General features: G+C 41.5%; 1 protein-coding gene across 2 annotated transcripts in view; it reads left to right on the top strand.

The window, feature by feature from the left end:
- The window catches only part of SLC25A27 (solute carrier family 25 member 27), a 28,215-nt gene that overhangs the window by 11,814 nt on the left and 3,031 nt on the right, over positions 1 to 13,370 (top strand). For both annotated transcript variants that reach the window (XM_073335801.1, XM_073335802.1), the window contains exons 4-8: positions 3,107 to 3,229; positions 3,895 to 4,007; positions 8,976 to 9,060; positions 11,516 to 11,608; positions 12,072 to 12,174. In XM_073335801.1, the coding sequence (XP_073191902.1) occupies positions 3,107 to 3,229; positions 3,895 to 4,007; positions 8,976 to 9,060; positions 11,516 to 11,608; positions 12,072 to 12,174 (517 nt within the window). The remainder of the gene's footprint in view (positions 1 to 3,106; positions 3,230 to 3,894; positions 4,008 to 8,975; positions 9,061 to 11,515; positions 11,609 to 12,071; positions 12,175 to 13,370) is intronic.

The raw sequence follows: 13,370 nt of genomic DNA on the forward strand, positions 1-13,370 counted from the left end.
GGAGACTGAAGTGCTCTCCTACTGGTTTTTGAATGTTATAATTCTTGATGTCTGATTTGTGTCCATTTATTCTTTTGCATAGAGACTGTCCGGTTTGGCCAATGTACATGGCAGAGGGGCATTGCTGGCACATAGATTCATAGATATTAAGGTCAGAGGGGAATATTATGATCATCTAGTCTGACCTCCTGCACAATGCAGGCCACCGAATCTCACCCACCCACTCCTGAAATAAACCTCTCACCTATGTCTGAGCTATTGAAGTCCTCAAATCATGGTTTAAAGACTTCAAGGTGCAGAGAATCCTCCAGCAAGTGACCCGTGCCCCATGCTGCAGAGGAAGGCGAAAAACCCCCAGGGCATCTTCCAATCTGCCCTGGAGGAAAATTCCTTCCCAATCCCAAATATGGCGATCAGCTGAACCCTGAGCATGTGGACAAGATTCACCAGCCAGATACCCAGGAAAGAATTCTCTGCAGTAACTCAGATCCCACCCCATCTAACATTCCATCACAGGCCACTGGGTTGGAGCGATGGTTAGAAACCTTCATCTAATTTCAAGTCTAAACTTCCTGATGGCCAGTTTATATCCATTTGTTCTTGTGCCCACATTGGTACTGATCTTAAATAATTCCTCTCCCTCTCTGGTATTTATCCCTCTGATATATTTATAGAGACTAATCATATCTCCCCTCAGCCTTCTTTTGGTTAGGCTAAACAAGCCAAGCTCCTTGAGTCTCCTTTCATAAGACAGGTTTCCCATTCCTTGGATCATCCTAGTAGCCCTTCTCTGTACCTGTTCCAGTTTGAATTCATTCTTCTTAAACATGGGAGACCAGAACTGCACACAGTATTTATTCCAGATGAGATCTCACCAGTGCCTTGTATAATGGTACTAACACCTCCTTATCTCTACTGGAAATACCTCGCCTGATGCATCCCAAGACCGCATTAGCTTTTTTCACAGCCATATCACATTGGCGGCTCATAATCATCCTGTGGTCAAACAATACTCCAAGGTCCTTCTCCTCCTCCATTACTTCTAATTGATGTGTCCCCAGCTTATAACTAAAATTCTTGTTATTAATCCCTAAATGCATGACCTTACACTTCTCACTATTAAATTTCATCCTATTACTATTACTCCAGTTTACAAGGTCATCCAGATCCTCCTGTATGATATCCTGGTCCTTCTCTAAATTGGCAATACCCCCCAGCTTTTTATCATCCGCACACTTTATTAGCACACTCCCACTTTTTGTGCTGAGGTCAGTAATAAACAGATTAAATAAGATTGGTCCCAAAACCGATCCCTGATGAACTCCACTGGTAACCTCCCTCCAGGCTGACAGTTCACCTTTCAGTATGACCCGCTGTAGTCTCCCCTTTAACCAATTCCTTATCCACATTTCGATTTTCATGTTGATCCCCATCTTTTCCAATTTAACTAATAATTCCCCATGTGGCACCGTATCAAACACCTTACTGAAATCTAGGTAAATTAGATCCACTGCGTTTCCTTTGTCTAAAAAATCTGTTACTTTCTCAAAGAAGGAGATCAGGTTGATTTGGCACGATCTACCTTTTGTAAAACCATGTTGTATTTTGTCCCATTTACCATTGACCTCAATGTCCTTAACTACTTTTTCCTTCAAAATTTTTTCCAAGACCTTGCATACTACAGATGTCAAACTAACAGGCCTGTAGTAACCCGGATCAATTTTTTTCCCTTTCTTAAAAACAGGAACTATGTTAGCAATTCTCCAGTCATACGGTACAACCCTGATGGCATATATCACATTGGTAGATGTGCAGGTGAACGAGCCCTTGATGGTGTGGCTGATGTGGTTAGGTCCTATCATGTGGTTAGGTCCTGGCCATCATGTGCCAGCAATGCCCCTCTGCCATGTACATTGGCCAAACTACAAAAGAATAAATGGACAAAAATCAGACGTCAAGAATTGTAACATTCAAAAACCAGTAGGAGAGCACTTCAGTCTCCCTGGACACTCAATAACAGACTTAAAAGTGGCAATTCTTCAACAAAAAAAACTTTAATAACAGACTTCAGTGAGAAACTGCAGAACTGGAATTAATTTGCAAACTTGACACTGTCAAATTAGGCCTGAATAAAGACTGGGAGTGGCTGGGTCACTACAAAAAGTAATTTGCCATCTGATATTCACCCCTCCTTGTCAACTGTTGGGAATGGGCCACATTCACCCGGATTAAATTGGCCTTGTTAGCACTGACCCCCAACTTGGTAAGGCAACTCACAGCTTTTCATGTGCTGTATATTTGTACCTGCCTATTGTATTTTTCACTCCATGCATCTGAGGAAATGGGTTATAGCCCACAAAAGCTTATGCCCAAATAAATTTGTTAGTCTCGAAGGTGCCACAAGGACTCCTCGTGGTTTTCCCTTTGAAGTGTTAATATGTTGAATACCCCTCCATCTCACCTGGCTAGTTGCATTACTTGCCTGAGCTCAGACTTCTGGGGGCTACCTCCAAAAATCACAGAACTTGAGGAGGTGCTACAGATGGTGTAGCCATGAACGTAACAACTTGGAATGCAATGGGAATAGCAAGAGTTTCCAAGAAGACCATTCTTGAGACCCACACCCCACTGCTGTGCAAATTCACTTAAAAAAAAAACAAGCAAACCAAAAAACAGAAAAAGACTATAAGTATTTGATACCAATTTCTTCCCAAATAAAAAAGAGAAATCATAAAGGGAAAGTGCAATTAAGGGGAAGGGACTAACTTCTGGCTATTTCAATGTTTCCTGAGTGCAACCAGCATATATTGGTAATGTATATTAAATATTTTATTTCCAAGTTACCTTTAACACTGTATAAAACTGACAAGAACATTATAGACTATATTAGCCATCTGGAGTTACTACAATCATTGATTAAGCTCTGGCTGTTCACATGAGAAGTGGTTGTTTAAGATTCCATTTCACGTGGAAGATGCTACAGAGCTCATTAGGTGAGGCATTTATTTTCATTGGGGAAACAGGCATTGTGACTTCATAGTTGTTAACGTCTTGAATGTATTCTGGAGAAAAATGGGAGTTTAGGTCCCACTTTACTTTTGTACAGGAAATCTGTAGTTGGAGGGATGGCAGCTGGTGCCATTGGTCAGTTTTTTGCCAGTCCAACTGATCTGGTGAAGGTGCAGATGCAAATGGAAGGAAAGAGGAGACTAGAAGGGAAACCATTACGGTGAGTTCTCAAGTAAGCTCATTTTAATTGGCATTTTTTTGTTGTTGTCAGTGGTCATTCTGTGGATGTTGACAAGTGCCATGCAGTATGAGACAGATTTTTAGGACTTTGTATGTGCAAAAATATATGCATATTTATGCACCTAATTTATACATACCATTACTGCACAAAACCTTGTGGTTTAAGCAAGTATTTTTTTTTTTATAGAGGAGAGCTTAAGTGATTAAAATGACACACAAAGCCCAGATCCTTAGCTGGTGTACTTCAGCATAGCTCCATCGATGGAACTGTGCTTATTTATACCAGCTAAGGATCTGGCTGGAGACTGAACTCCCATCAAAATAGTTTCTTCAAGTCATGGTTGAGGCACATTGGTGGGGCAGTGTGGGGAAGCTTGGATTATCACTGCCCTTAATATAAAGGATCTCTTCTGTGGATAAACAGAGGACTTCAGTCTTCAGGGCTGTAACAGGTCAATAACCTTTACGAACATTCCTATGAATTTTTTTTTTAAAATGTGTGCTACAGAAAGCACAAGAAGTCCTCCTTGCATGTGTACAACAGAAGTTTGTCCATCACTGAATTCTCTACTCATTAGCTGTATGAATGAATGTTTGTAAAGACATATGAGATGCTAGAGAAATGTCAAATGTTATTTATTTCAGATTTCATGGAGTTCACCATGCATTTGTGAAGATCCTGTCTGAAGGGGGAATTCAGGGCCTTTGGGCAGGTTGGGTGCCAAATGTCCAAAGAGCTGCTCTGGTAAACATGGGAGGTAAACATAATAAAGTAGGCCTGAGCTCCTTAAGTGACTCTCTCTTCCTTTGTCCTTCCAGGACCATTGAGATAAGTTGGGTTGTCTTTGCCATCTTTCCTGAGGTTTTATCTGTAGGATGGTGAGGTCTTCTGGGTTCAGGGTTGTTGCCTAAGGAGTGCCCTCCATAATCATGTCCCCCAATGCTCAGTAGAAGCCTCTTTCTCTGCATCAGTTTACTTTTGACCTTCTGTCATTTTTTTGTTGGCCTGTTTAAATTTGCTTAGCAGAATGGCTGGTAATTTCTAGGCCACTTAACCCAAGGCTATTTTAAGTATTTGTTGCTGATGTATGTAAATCCCTTTTTAAGATTGATGGGCCAGGGTCAGAGGTGGCATAAGTTATACATCACTAAGGCTAGAGAAAGGATAACAAGCAGGTATAAAAGTTAAAGTATCCATTGTCACAGGTGAGTCTGGTCCTTTAAGAACATGTGGGCATTGTCCACTTGTGGCCAACTAATTACCTCTTACTAAGTTTAGAAGGGGATCATGTGATAGTTATTAGGAAGAAGGAGGCTAGCATGATACTGGAAGGACCAGCAGGATGGGCCTTGTGAGGGGCACCTAGAATCCCTGACTTGGGGAAAGGGAAGAAGCCTGCCTCTGGTGAAAGCCCTGGGAGGAACCACCTTATGAAGGGAGTCTGGATGTACCGTTATTAAGGACTGGCTTTAAGACAGTTTTAAGGAAGAAGAGCCCAGGAATGGTTGGACTGGAAGAACTCTCTGGGGAAGAAGAGCCTGTTATTGTTTCTGTACGTTGGGTGTTTGAATGTGGGGAATCCACCTGTAATTGTTGGAGTAAGAAGGTAAAATTGTGCCAATATAAAAGGCCAGGTTGGTTGTCAGAACAGCTAAAGACTGGTGGAATTCTTGTATAGAAACCCACGCCTGTGGTTAAACTGAGGAGATTTATGCCTGTGTTGCTGAGGTTGGTCACTGGAGGGTGCTTATGTCTAGGGGTTACACACACGCACACGCACACACACACTAATTTAGTCTTTCCATCCCTCAGAAGAAAAGCTATACCAATTCAGACTCTCTTACATTTAGTTGCATCTGTTTACTAACATGTAACTTCTACCACCTTATACATTTGTCCTGAAAAACACTATAAAGTAGGGTTGTCGATTAATCGCAGTTAACTCACGTGATTAGCTCAAAAAAATTAATAGCAGTTTTAATCGCACTGTTAAACAATAGAATATCAATTGAAATTTGTTAAATCTTTTGGATGTTTTTCTATATTTTCATATATATTGTATTCTGTGTTGTAACTGAAATCGGTATATATTATTTTTATTACAAATATTTGCACTGTAAAAATGAAAAATAGTATTTTTCAATTCACCTCATACAAGTACTGTAGTGCAATCTCTTTGTCGGGAAAGTGCAACTTAAAAATGTAGATTTTTTTTTTTGATTACATAACTGCACTCAAACCAAAAAAAGTAAAACTTCATAGCCCGTCCCCTGAAATGGTGGTTGAAGCATGAAGGGACATATGAATCTTTAGCGCATCTGGCACGTAAATATCTTGTGACACTGGCTACAACAGTGCCATGCTGTCATAAATATAAAGGGAAGGGTAAACCCCTTTGAAATCCTTCCTGGCCAGGGGAAAGCTCCTCTGACCTGTAAAGGGTTAAGAAGCTAAAGGTAACCTCCCTGGCACCTGACCAAAATGACCAATGAGGAGACAAGATACTTTCAAAAGCTGGGAGGAGGGAGAGAAACAAAGGGTCTGTGTCTGTCTATATGCTGGTCTTTACCGGGGATAGACCAGGAATGGAGTCTTAGAACTTTTAGTAAGTAATCTAGCTAGGTACGTGTTAGATTATGATTTCTTTAAATGGCTGAGAAAAGAACTGTGCTGAATAGAATAACTATTTCTGTCTGTGAATCTTTTTGTAACTTAAGGTTTTGCCTAGAGGGGTTCTCTATGTTTTTGAATCTAATTACCCTGTAAGATATCTACCATCCTGATTTTACAGGGGGGATTTCTTTATTTCTATTTACTTCTATTTTTATTAAAAGTCTTCTTGTAAGAAAACTGAATGCTTTTTCATTGTTCTCAGATCCAAGGGTTTGGGTCTGTGGTCACCTATGCAAATTGGTGAGGCTTTTTATCCAACATTTCCCAGGAAAGGGGGGGTGCAAGTGTTGGGAGGATTGTTCATTGTTCTTAAGATCCAAGGGTCTGGGTCTGTAGTCACCTAGGCAAATTGGTGAGGCTTTTTACCAAACCTTGTCCAGGAAGTGGGGTGCAAGGTTTTGGGAAGTATTTTGGGGGGAAGGACGCGTCCAAACAGCTCTTCCCCAGTAACCAGTATTAGTTTGGTGGTGGTAGCGGCCAGTCCAAGGACAACGGGTGGAATATTTTGTACCTTGGGGAAGTTTTGACCTAAGCTGGTAAAGATAAGCTTAGGAGGTTTTTATGCAGGTCCCCACATCTGTACCCTAGAGTTCAGAGTGGGGGAGGAACCTTGACACATGCCAACGCCTGTTCTCACTTTCGGGTGACATTTCAGGTGACATTGTAAACAAGAAGTGAGCAGCATTATCTCCTGCAAATGTAAACAAACTTGTTTGTCTGAGCGATAGGCTGAAAAAGAAGTAGGGCTGAGTGGACTTGTAGGCTCTAAAATTTTACAGTTTTATTTTTGAATGCATTTTTTGTACATAATTCTACATTTGTAAGTTCAACTTTCATGATAAAGAGATTGCACTACAGTACTTATATTAGGTGAATTGAAAAATACTATTTATTTTGTTATTTTACAGTGCAAATACTTGTAATCAAAAATAAAGTGAGCACTGTACACTTTGTATTCTGTGTTGTAATTGAAATCAATATATTTGAAAATGTAGAAAACATCCAAAAATATTTAAATAAAGGGTATTCTATTGTTTAACAGTGCAAATAATCACACGATTAATTTTTTTAATTGCACGATTAATTGTGATCAATTTTTTTAATCGCTTGACAGCCCTACTATAAAGTATTATGGAAGTCTGCATGGTTCTGTAGAATCATAGAATCATAGAATATCAGGGTTGGAAGGGACCCCAGAAGGTCATCTAGTCCAACCCCCTGCTCAAAGCAGGACCAATTCCCAGTTAAATCATCCCAGCCAGGGCTTTGTCAAGCCTGACCTTAAAAACCTCTAAGGAAGGAGATTCTACCACCTCCCTAGGTAACGCATTCCAGTGTTTCACCACCCTCTTAGTGAAAAAGTTTTTCCTAATATCCAATCTAAACCTCCCCCACTGCAACTTGAGACCATTACTCCTCGTTCTGTCATCTGCTACCATTGAGAACAGTCTAGAGCCATCCTCTTTGGAACCTCCTTTCAGGTAGTTGAAAGCAGCTATCAAATCCCCCCTCATTCTTCTCTTCTGCAGGCTAAACAATCCCAGCTCCCTCAGCCTCTCCTCATAACTCATGTGTTCCAGTCCCCTAATCATTTTTGTTGCCCTTCGCTGGACTCTCTCCAATTTATCCACATCCTTCTTGAAGTGTGGGGCCCAAAACTGGACACAGTACTCCAGATGAGGCCTCACCAATGTCGAATAGAGGGGAACGATCACGTCCCTCGATCTGCTCGCTATGCCCCTACTTATACATCCCAAAATGCCATTGGCCTTCTTGGCAACAAGGGCACACTGCTGACTCATATCCAGCTTCTCGTCCACTGTCACCCCTAGGTCCTTTTCTGCAGAACTGCTGCCTAGCCATTCGGTCCCTAGTCTGTAGCTGTGCATTGGGTTCTTCCGTCCTAAGTGCAGGACCCTGCACTTATCCTTATTGAACCTCATCAGATTCCTTTTGGCCCAATCTTCCAATTGGTCTAGGTCCTTCTGTATCCTATCCCTCCCCTCCAGCGTATCTACCACTCCTCCCAGTTTAGTATCATCCGCAAATTTGCTGAGAGTGCAATCCACACCATCCTCCAGATCATTTATGAAGATATTGAATAAAACTGGCCCCAGGACCGACCCTTGGGGCACTCCACTTGATACCGGCTGCCAACTAGACATGGAGCCATTGATCACTACCCGTTGAGCCCGACAATTTAGCCAGCTTTCTACCCACCTTATAGTGCATTCATCCAGCCCATACTTCCTTAACTTGCTGACAAGAATACTATGGGAGACCGTGTCAAAAGCTTTGCTAAAGTCAAGAAACAATACATCCACTGCTTTCCCTTCATCCACAGAACCAGTAATCTCATCATAAAAGGCGATTAGATTAGTCAGGCATGACCTTCCCTTGGTGTAGATAAAGCACCATATCTAAGGTCAGGACACCTGTCTTCTATTCCTAAATCTATCATTAATTTTCTAGGAGACTGCTGGTCTTCATTTAAATCCTTAGTCACTTTAACTTACACTTCCTTCCAACCCTTTATCAAGTTATCCCAATTTAGACCCCCTTATGCCCTCTATTGTCATTTTTTGCCATTTACAAAATGGGGATAATGGTGCCTACACAGGGAAAGAAAAGTGATAGAGAAGTGGAAAAAAATCCTTTTTAGAGTTATATGAATGTTTCCAATTTTGTTTGACAACATTTTTGCCAAATTTCCCCTTGGTCATTTGTTTTCCAAGTTACTGTTTTCATGTTAAACAGGAGGAAAGGTGGGCGGTTTCGGGAAGAGAGAGAGTTCAATTATTCTATATGCATATTCCAATAATATGTTTTCTGATGGAGGCAGGGGGAAAGCAGAGAGGAGGCTCTAGATGTAGCTGATGGCAGTAGAAAAGGGGAACAGGGTATATGCCAGCCTGGTGCAATTCTTGTAGTCAATAGGTTACACCAGGGATTTATTTAGCACAGGTCTTTATCTCCTAAATCAATAACAAGGAGCCTGAACACCAAGTAACTTCTCATTTATGCTTATTTCCACTAATTACTGTCTTTACAGATCTGACTACTTATGACTCAGTGAAACACTTTTTACTTCTGAACACACCACTTCAGGACAATAGTGCGACTCACAGCATTGCAAGGTGCCTTATTATTTTATTATCCCCTCCAACCTCTCTAAGGAGATAACTTTTAGCCACAAGCTAATCACTCAGTGATGTTATAATTTTCAGGACAGTCACATTGCTGCTTCCCTCTGTCTTCCAATTATTGCTTCTTCAGAGGTAGCCATAACAGGGCACTCAAATGCAACTTGGGAACGAGGGTTCTATTCCCAGCTCTGCCAGTAACTTGCTGTGTAGTCATAAACAAATCACTTTACTTCTTGTTGCTTCCGTTACCAATGCTGTAGCTGGAAATAATGCTACTTACCCAATGTTGCAAAGCACTTTGAGATTGCATATGAAAGTGCTAGGTGGTGGTAAATTATACACAGTATATTTGGAATTCTGTGACTAAGTATTGTACCTGGAGATGGAGCAGGAGCAGACAGAGAATAGACAGTAGCTGACCAGTAACCAAAAAGCAAGAACTGAAAGGGAACTAGTAGAAAGAACAGGAGATGCACCTAATGTTGATAGGTGTCTCCTTGGTGAAGAACTTGATCCTAGGCAGAAGTGGGCCAGATGTAGAGAACAGGATGGTATACTGCCTACTGAGCACCAAGGCAAATCCTATTCCAATAAAGGTATCAGATATCCTCAGGAGAGAGGAGGGAAGGGATGGACTTGCAGTTTAGGCAATGGTCTGGGACTCAGGAGATCACGTTCTCCGCATCTTATTCCATCTGCTCAATGGGAGGAGTATTAAAATCAGACACACTGTATATGGCTCTCTGGACCTCTCTCCATAGGCTGTTTTTAACTATGTACATATGCTGCTTCTCTGGAGACCAGTGTAACTGTGTGTATGGAAAAATTAGGTGATACCTTAAATGATCTGGTAGGGTTCGGTCCTAAACTACTTTATCTTCATTTCGTCTTCTGCCCTCAACTTGTACATAGATTCATAGATATTTAGGTCAGAAGGGACCATTATGATCATCTAGTCTGACCTCCTGCACAATGCAAGCCACAGAATTTCACCCACCACTCCTGCAAAAAACCTCACACCTATATCTGTGGTACTGAAGTCCTCAAATCGTAGTTTAAAGACTTCAAGGAGCAGAGAATCCTCCAGCAAGTGACCCGTGCTCCATGCTATAAAGGAAGGCGAAAAACCTCCAGGGCCTCTTCCAATCTGCCCTGGAGGAAAATTCCTTCCCGACCCCGAATATGGCCGATCAGCTAAACCCTGAGCATATGGGCAAGATTAATCAGCCAGATACTACAGAAAATTCTTTCCTAGGTAACTCAGATCCCACCCCATCTGATATCCCATCACAGGCCTTTGGGCCTATTTACCATGAATATTTAATTACCAAAACCATGTTATCCCATCATACCATCTCCTCCATAAACTTATCAAGTTTAATCTTAAAGCCAGATAGATCTTTTGCCCCCACAGCTTCCCATGGAAGGCTGTTCCAGAACTTCACTCCTCTGAAGTTGGTTAGAAACCTTCGTCTAATTTCTAGTCTAAATTTCCTGGTGGCCAGTTTATATCCATTTGTTCTTGTGTCCACATTGGTACTGAGCTTAAATAATTCCTCTCCCTCTCTGGTATTTATCCCTCTGATATATTTATAGACAGCAATCATATCTCCCCTCAACCTTCTTTTAGTTAGGCTAAACAAGCCACACTCCTTGAGTCTCCTTTCACAAGACAAATTTTCCATTCCTTGGATCATCCTAGTAACCCTTCTCTGTATCTGTTCCAGTTTGAATTCATCCTTCTTAAACATGGGAGACCAGAACTGCACACAGTATTCCAGATGAGGTCTCACCAGTGCCTTTTATAACCGTACTAAAACCTCCTTATCCCTACTGGAAATACCTCTCCTGATGCATCTCAAGACTGCATTAGCCTTTTTCACGGCCATATCACATTGGCGGCTCATAGTCATCCTATGATCAACCAATAGTCCAAGGTCCTTTTCCTCCTCCGTTACTTCTAATTGATGCGTCCCTAGCTTATAACTAAAATTCTTGTTATTAATCCCTAAATGCATGACCTTACACTTCTCACTATTAAATTTCATCCTATTACTATTACTCCAGTTTACAAGGTCATCCAGATCCTCCTGTAGGATATCCCGGTCCTTCTCTAAATTGGCAATACCTCCCAGCTTTGTATCATCCGCAAACTTTATTAGCACACTCCCACTTTTTGTGCTGAGGTCAGTAATAAAAAGATTAAATAAGATTGGTCCCAAAACCAATCCTTGAGGAACTCCACTGGGGCTGGGCAGGATGCTGAGGCAATGCTTCCCAGCTCTGTCCTAACTGGGAAACCCACATTAAGTTATGGGGCATTAATCATGGTTTAATGACAACAGCCATAAAAATGTCTTTATTATTGAAACTCAGATGTAGGTGGTTGAATTGGGATGATAAATCTTGATGTGTTTTTTCTTCAAATAGTGTTTTTTATTGATAGTGTATGTTCCGGCCTGGTAGCTGCTATCCTGGGAACTCCTGCTGATGTCATCAAAACGCGGATAATGAACCAACCAAGAGATAAACAGGGAAGGTATGGATATTTCTGAGAGGGTATTTCCCAGCTTCAGTAGTAATTTGGGACGTGAACTGAACTCCCAATGAAGTCAATGGAAAGATTCACATTGATTTCTTCGATACAGCAGGCTTTGGATCTCTAGTCTACTCTTAATCTTTCTGCCTATTGTCTTGGTGTTTATTTTTGCATATAAAAGCTATTTTTGTAGTAATGGTCCATAACTATATAAAGTTCTTCCTTAAAGTATATAGTTTACTTTTGGGGGCTGAATTAATCCCTGGTATAGCTTCATTTACTTCAGTGGGTCTATGCCAGGGATCTTATTTCTAAATGTAACCTTTCATAGGAACTACCCTAATGGAAGATTTGGGGGTGTTATATTGGGTGGGGGTGATGGTGCTGAAACACTTTCATTTCCTACAGTCTACTTGTGTATTTGTAACACCAACTTCATTTTGTTCTACTTCCTTGTTGCTAGGGGACTGCTGTATAAGTCTTCTACAGACTGCTTGATACAGGCTATACAAGGTGAAGGATTTATGTCTCTATACAAAGGCTTTTTACCAACCTGGATGCGAATGGTAAATGACTTTTCCTCTTTTAGTATAAACTCTTTAGAACGAAATAGTTTGTAATGCAGTGTTGTACAACTACAGGGGTTCCTTCAATGCATCAAGACCCTTATCCTGCCAGGTGCTGAATGCCTTCAATTCCCATTGACTTTGCTGAGAACTGAAGTTGGAGCGCTTTGTAGGAGGCACTCAGCACCCTGCAAGATTGGGTCCTAAAACAGAATTAGAGAACTACACAGAACATCTTACAGCAATAATGATATTAAAGTATGTATTTCATAGTCCTTTGTTGCATTCACTGTATCGTTAAACTTGGAAAATATTAATATGAGGTTTTAAAAATGAATTAAATTAGTGTGCATTCTTAGTACACTAGTCATTTAAATCTGGAGGCATGAACCCAAGCATTGCCTCCAGTTACATGGAAAGACTGGTCTCTGTGTTTAAATACCTTCATGATAGGCACTGTAACTCCTTAGCTAGATTAGAGTTCTCATTTATTCACTTCACCAACCACATTGGCTGACATGACCGTCAGTGTTCGTTCAGAAGTGGTCCCAGGCCTGGAGTAATAGGGATGTTGCAGATCAAGATTGATGTGTACTGACAGAGGTTTGTGTCTCATTATGTGCCTGCCTTCATTCATCCTGAATTGTCAAGTTCTCAGATCTCATAAGCCACATGCTTGTCTACACAGGGAAGCAGACAGGCATAGCTATAGCAGGATAATTATTCTGCTAAAGCTATGTCAGTGTAACTCTCTGTGTGGACACTCTATTCCAAAATTAATGTGACTTTTTTACTCTGCTTGCCCCAGTCTTCTTGTCCAACCACTCTCACCTCCCCCAGGCTCCTTGTCCCAGTCTCCCTGCTCGGTCAGAGCCAGTCTCCCCGCTCGGTCAGAGCCAGTCTCCCCCTCTTCCGGGTCCTTGACCACTGTCAGTCTTTTACCCACTCACTTATTCTCAATCCCCTGGTTTCTTTTCCCCAGGTCCCAGACTCCTTTGCCAACCAGTCCCACTCCCACTGGCACTAATCTACTCCCTCCACTTCCCTTTCCCCCGGGGTCTGACGCTTGTTCTCTGCATTCAAGTCAAGGAGCTTCCTCCTTCAGGGTGCCTGGGCATTGGCAAAGAGAGCACAGGAAAGAAAATCTTTCTGCTCTCAGTTCCTGTGCCTGGTATCACAGCAGCTGGAAAGAACAA

Source organism: Lepidochelys kempii, chromosome 3 (assembly GCF_965140265.1).
Source record: "Lepidochelys kempii isolate rLepKem1 chromosome 3, rLepKem1.hap2, whole genome shotgun sequence".
Classification (NCBI taxonomy): domain Eukaryota; kingdom Metazoa; phylum Chordata; order Testudines; family Cheloniidae; genus Lepidochelys; species Lepidochelys kempii.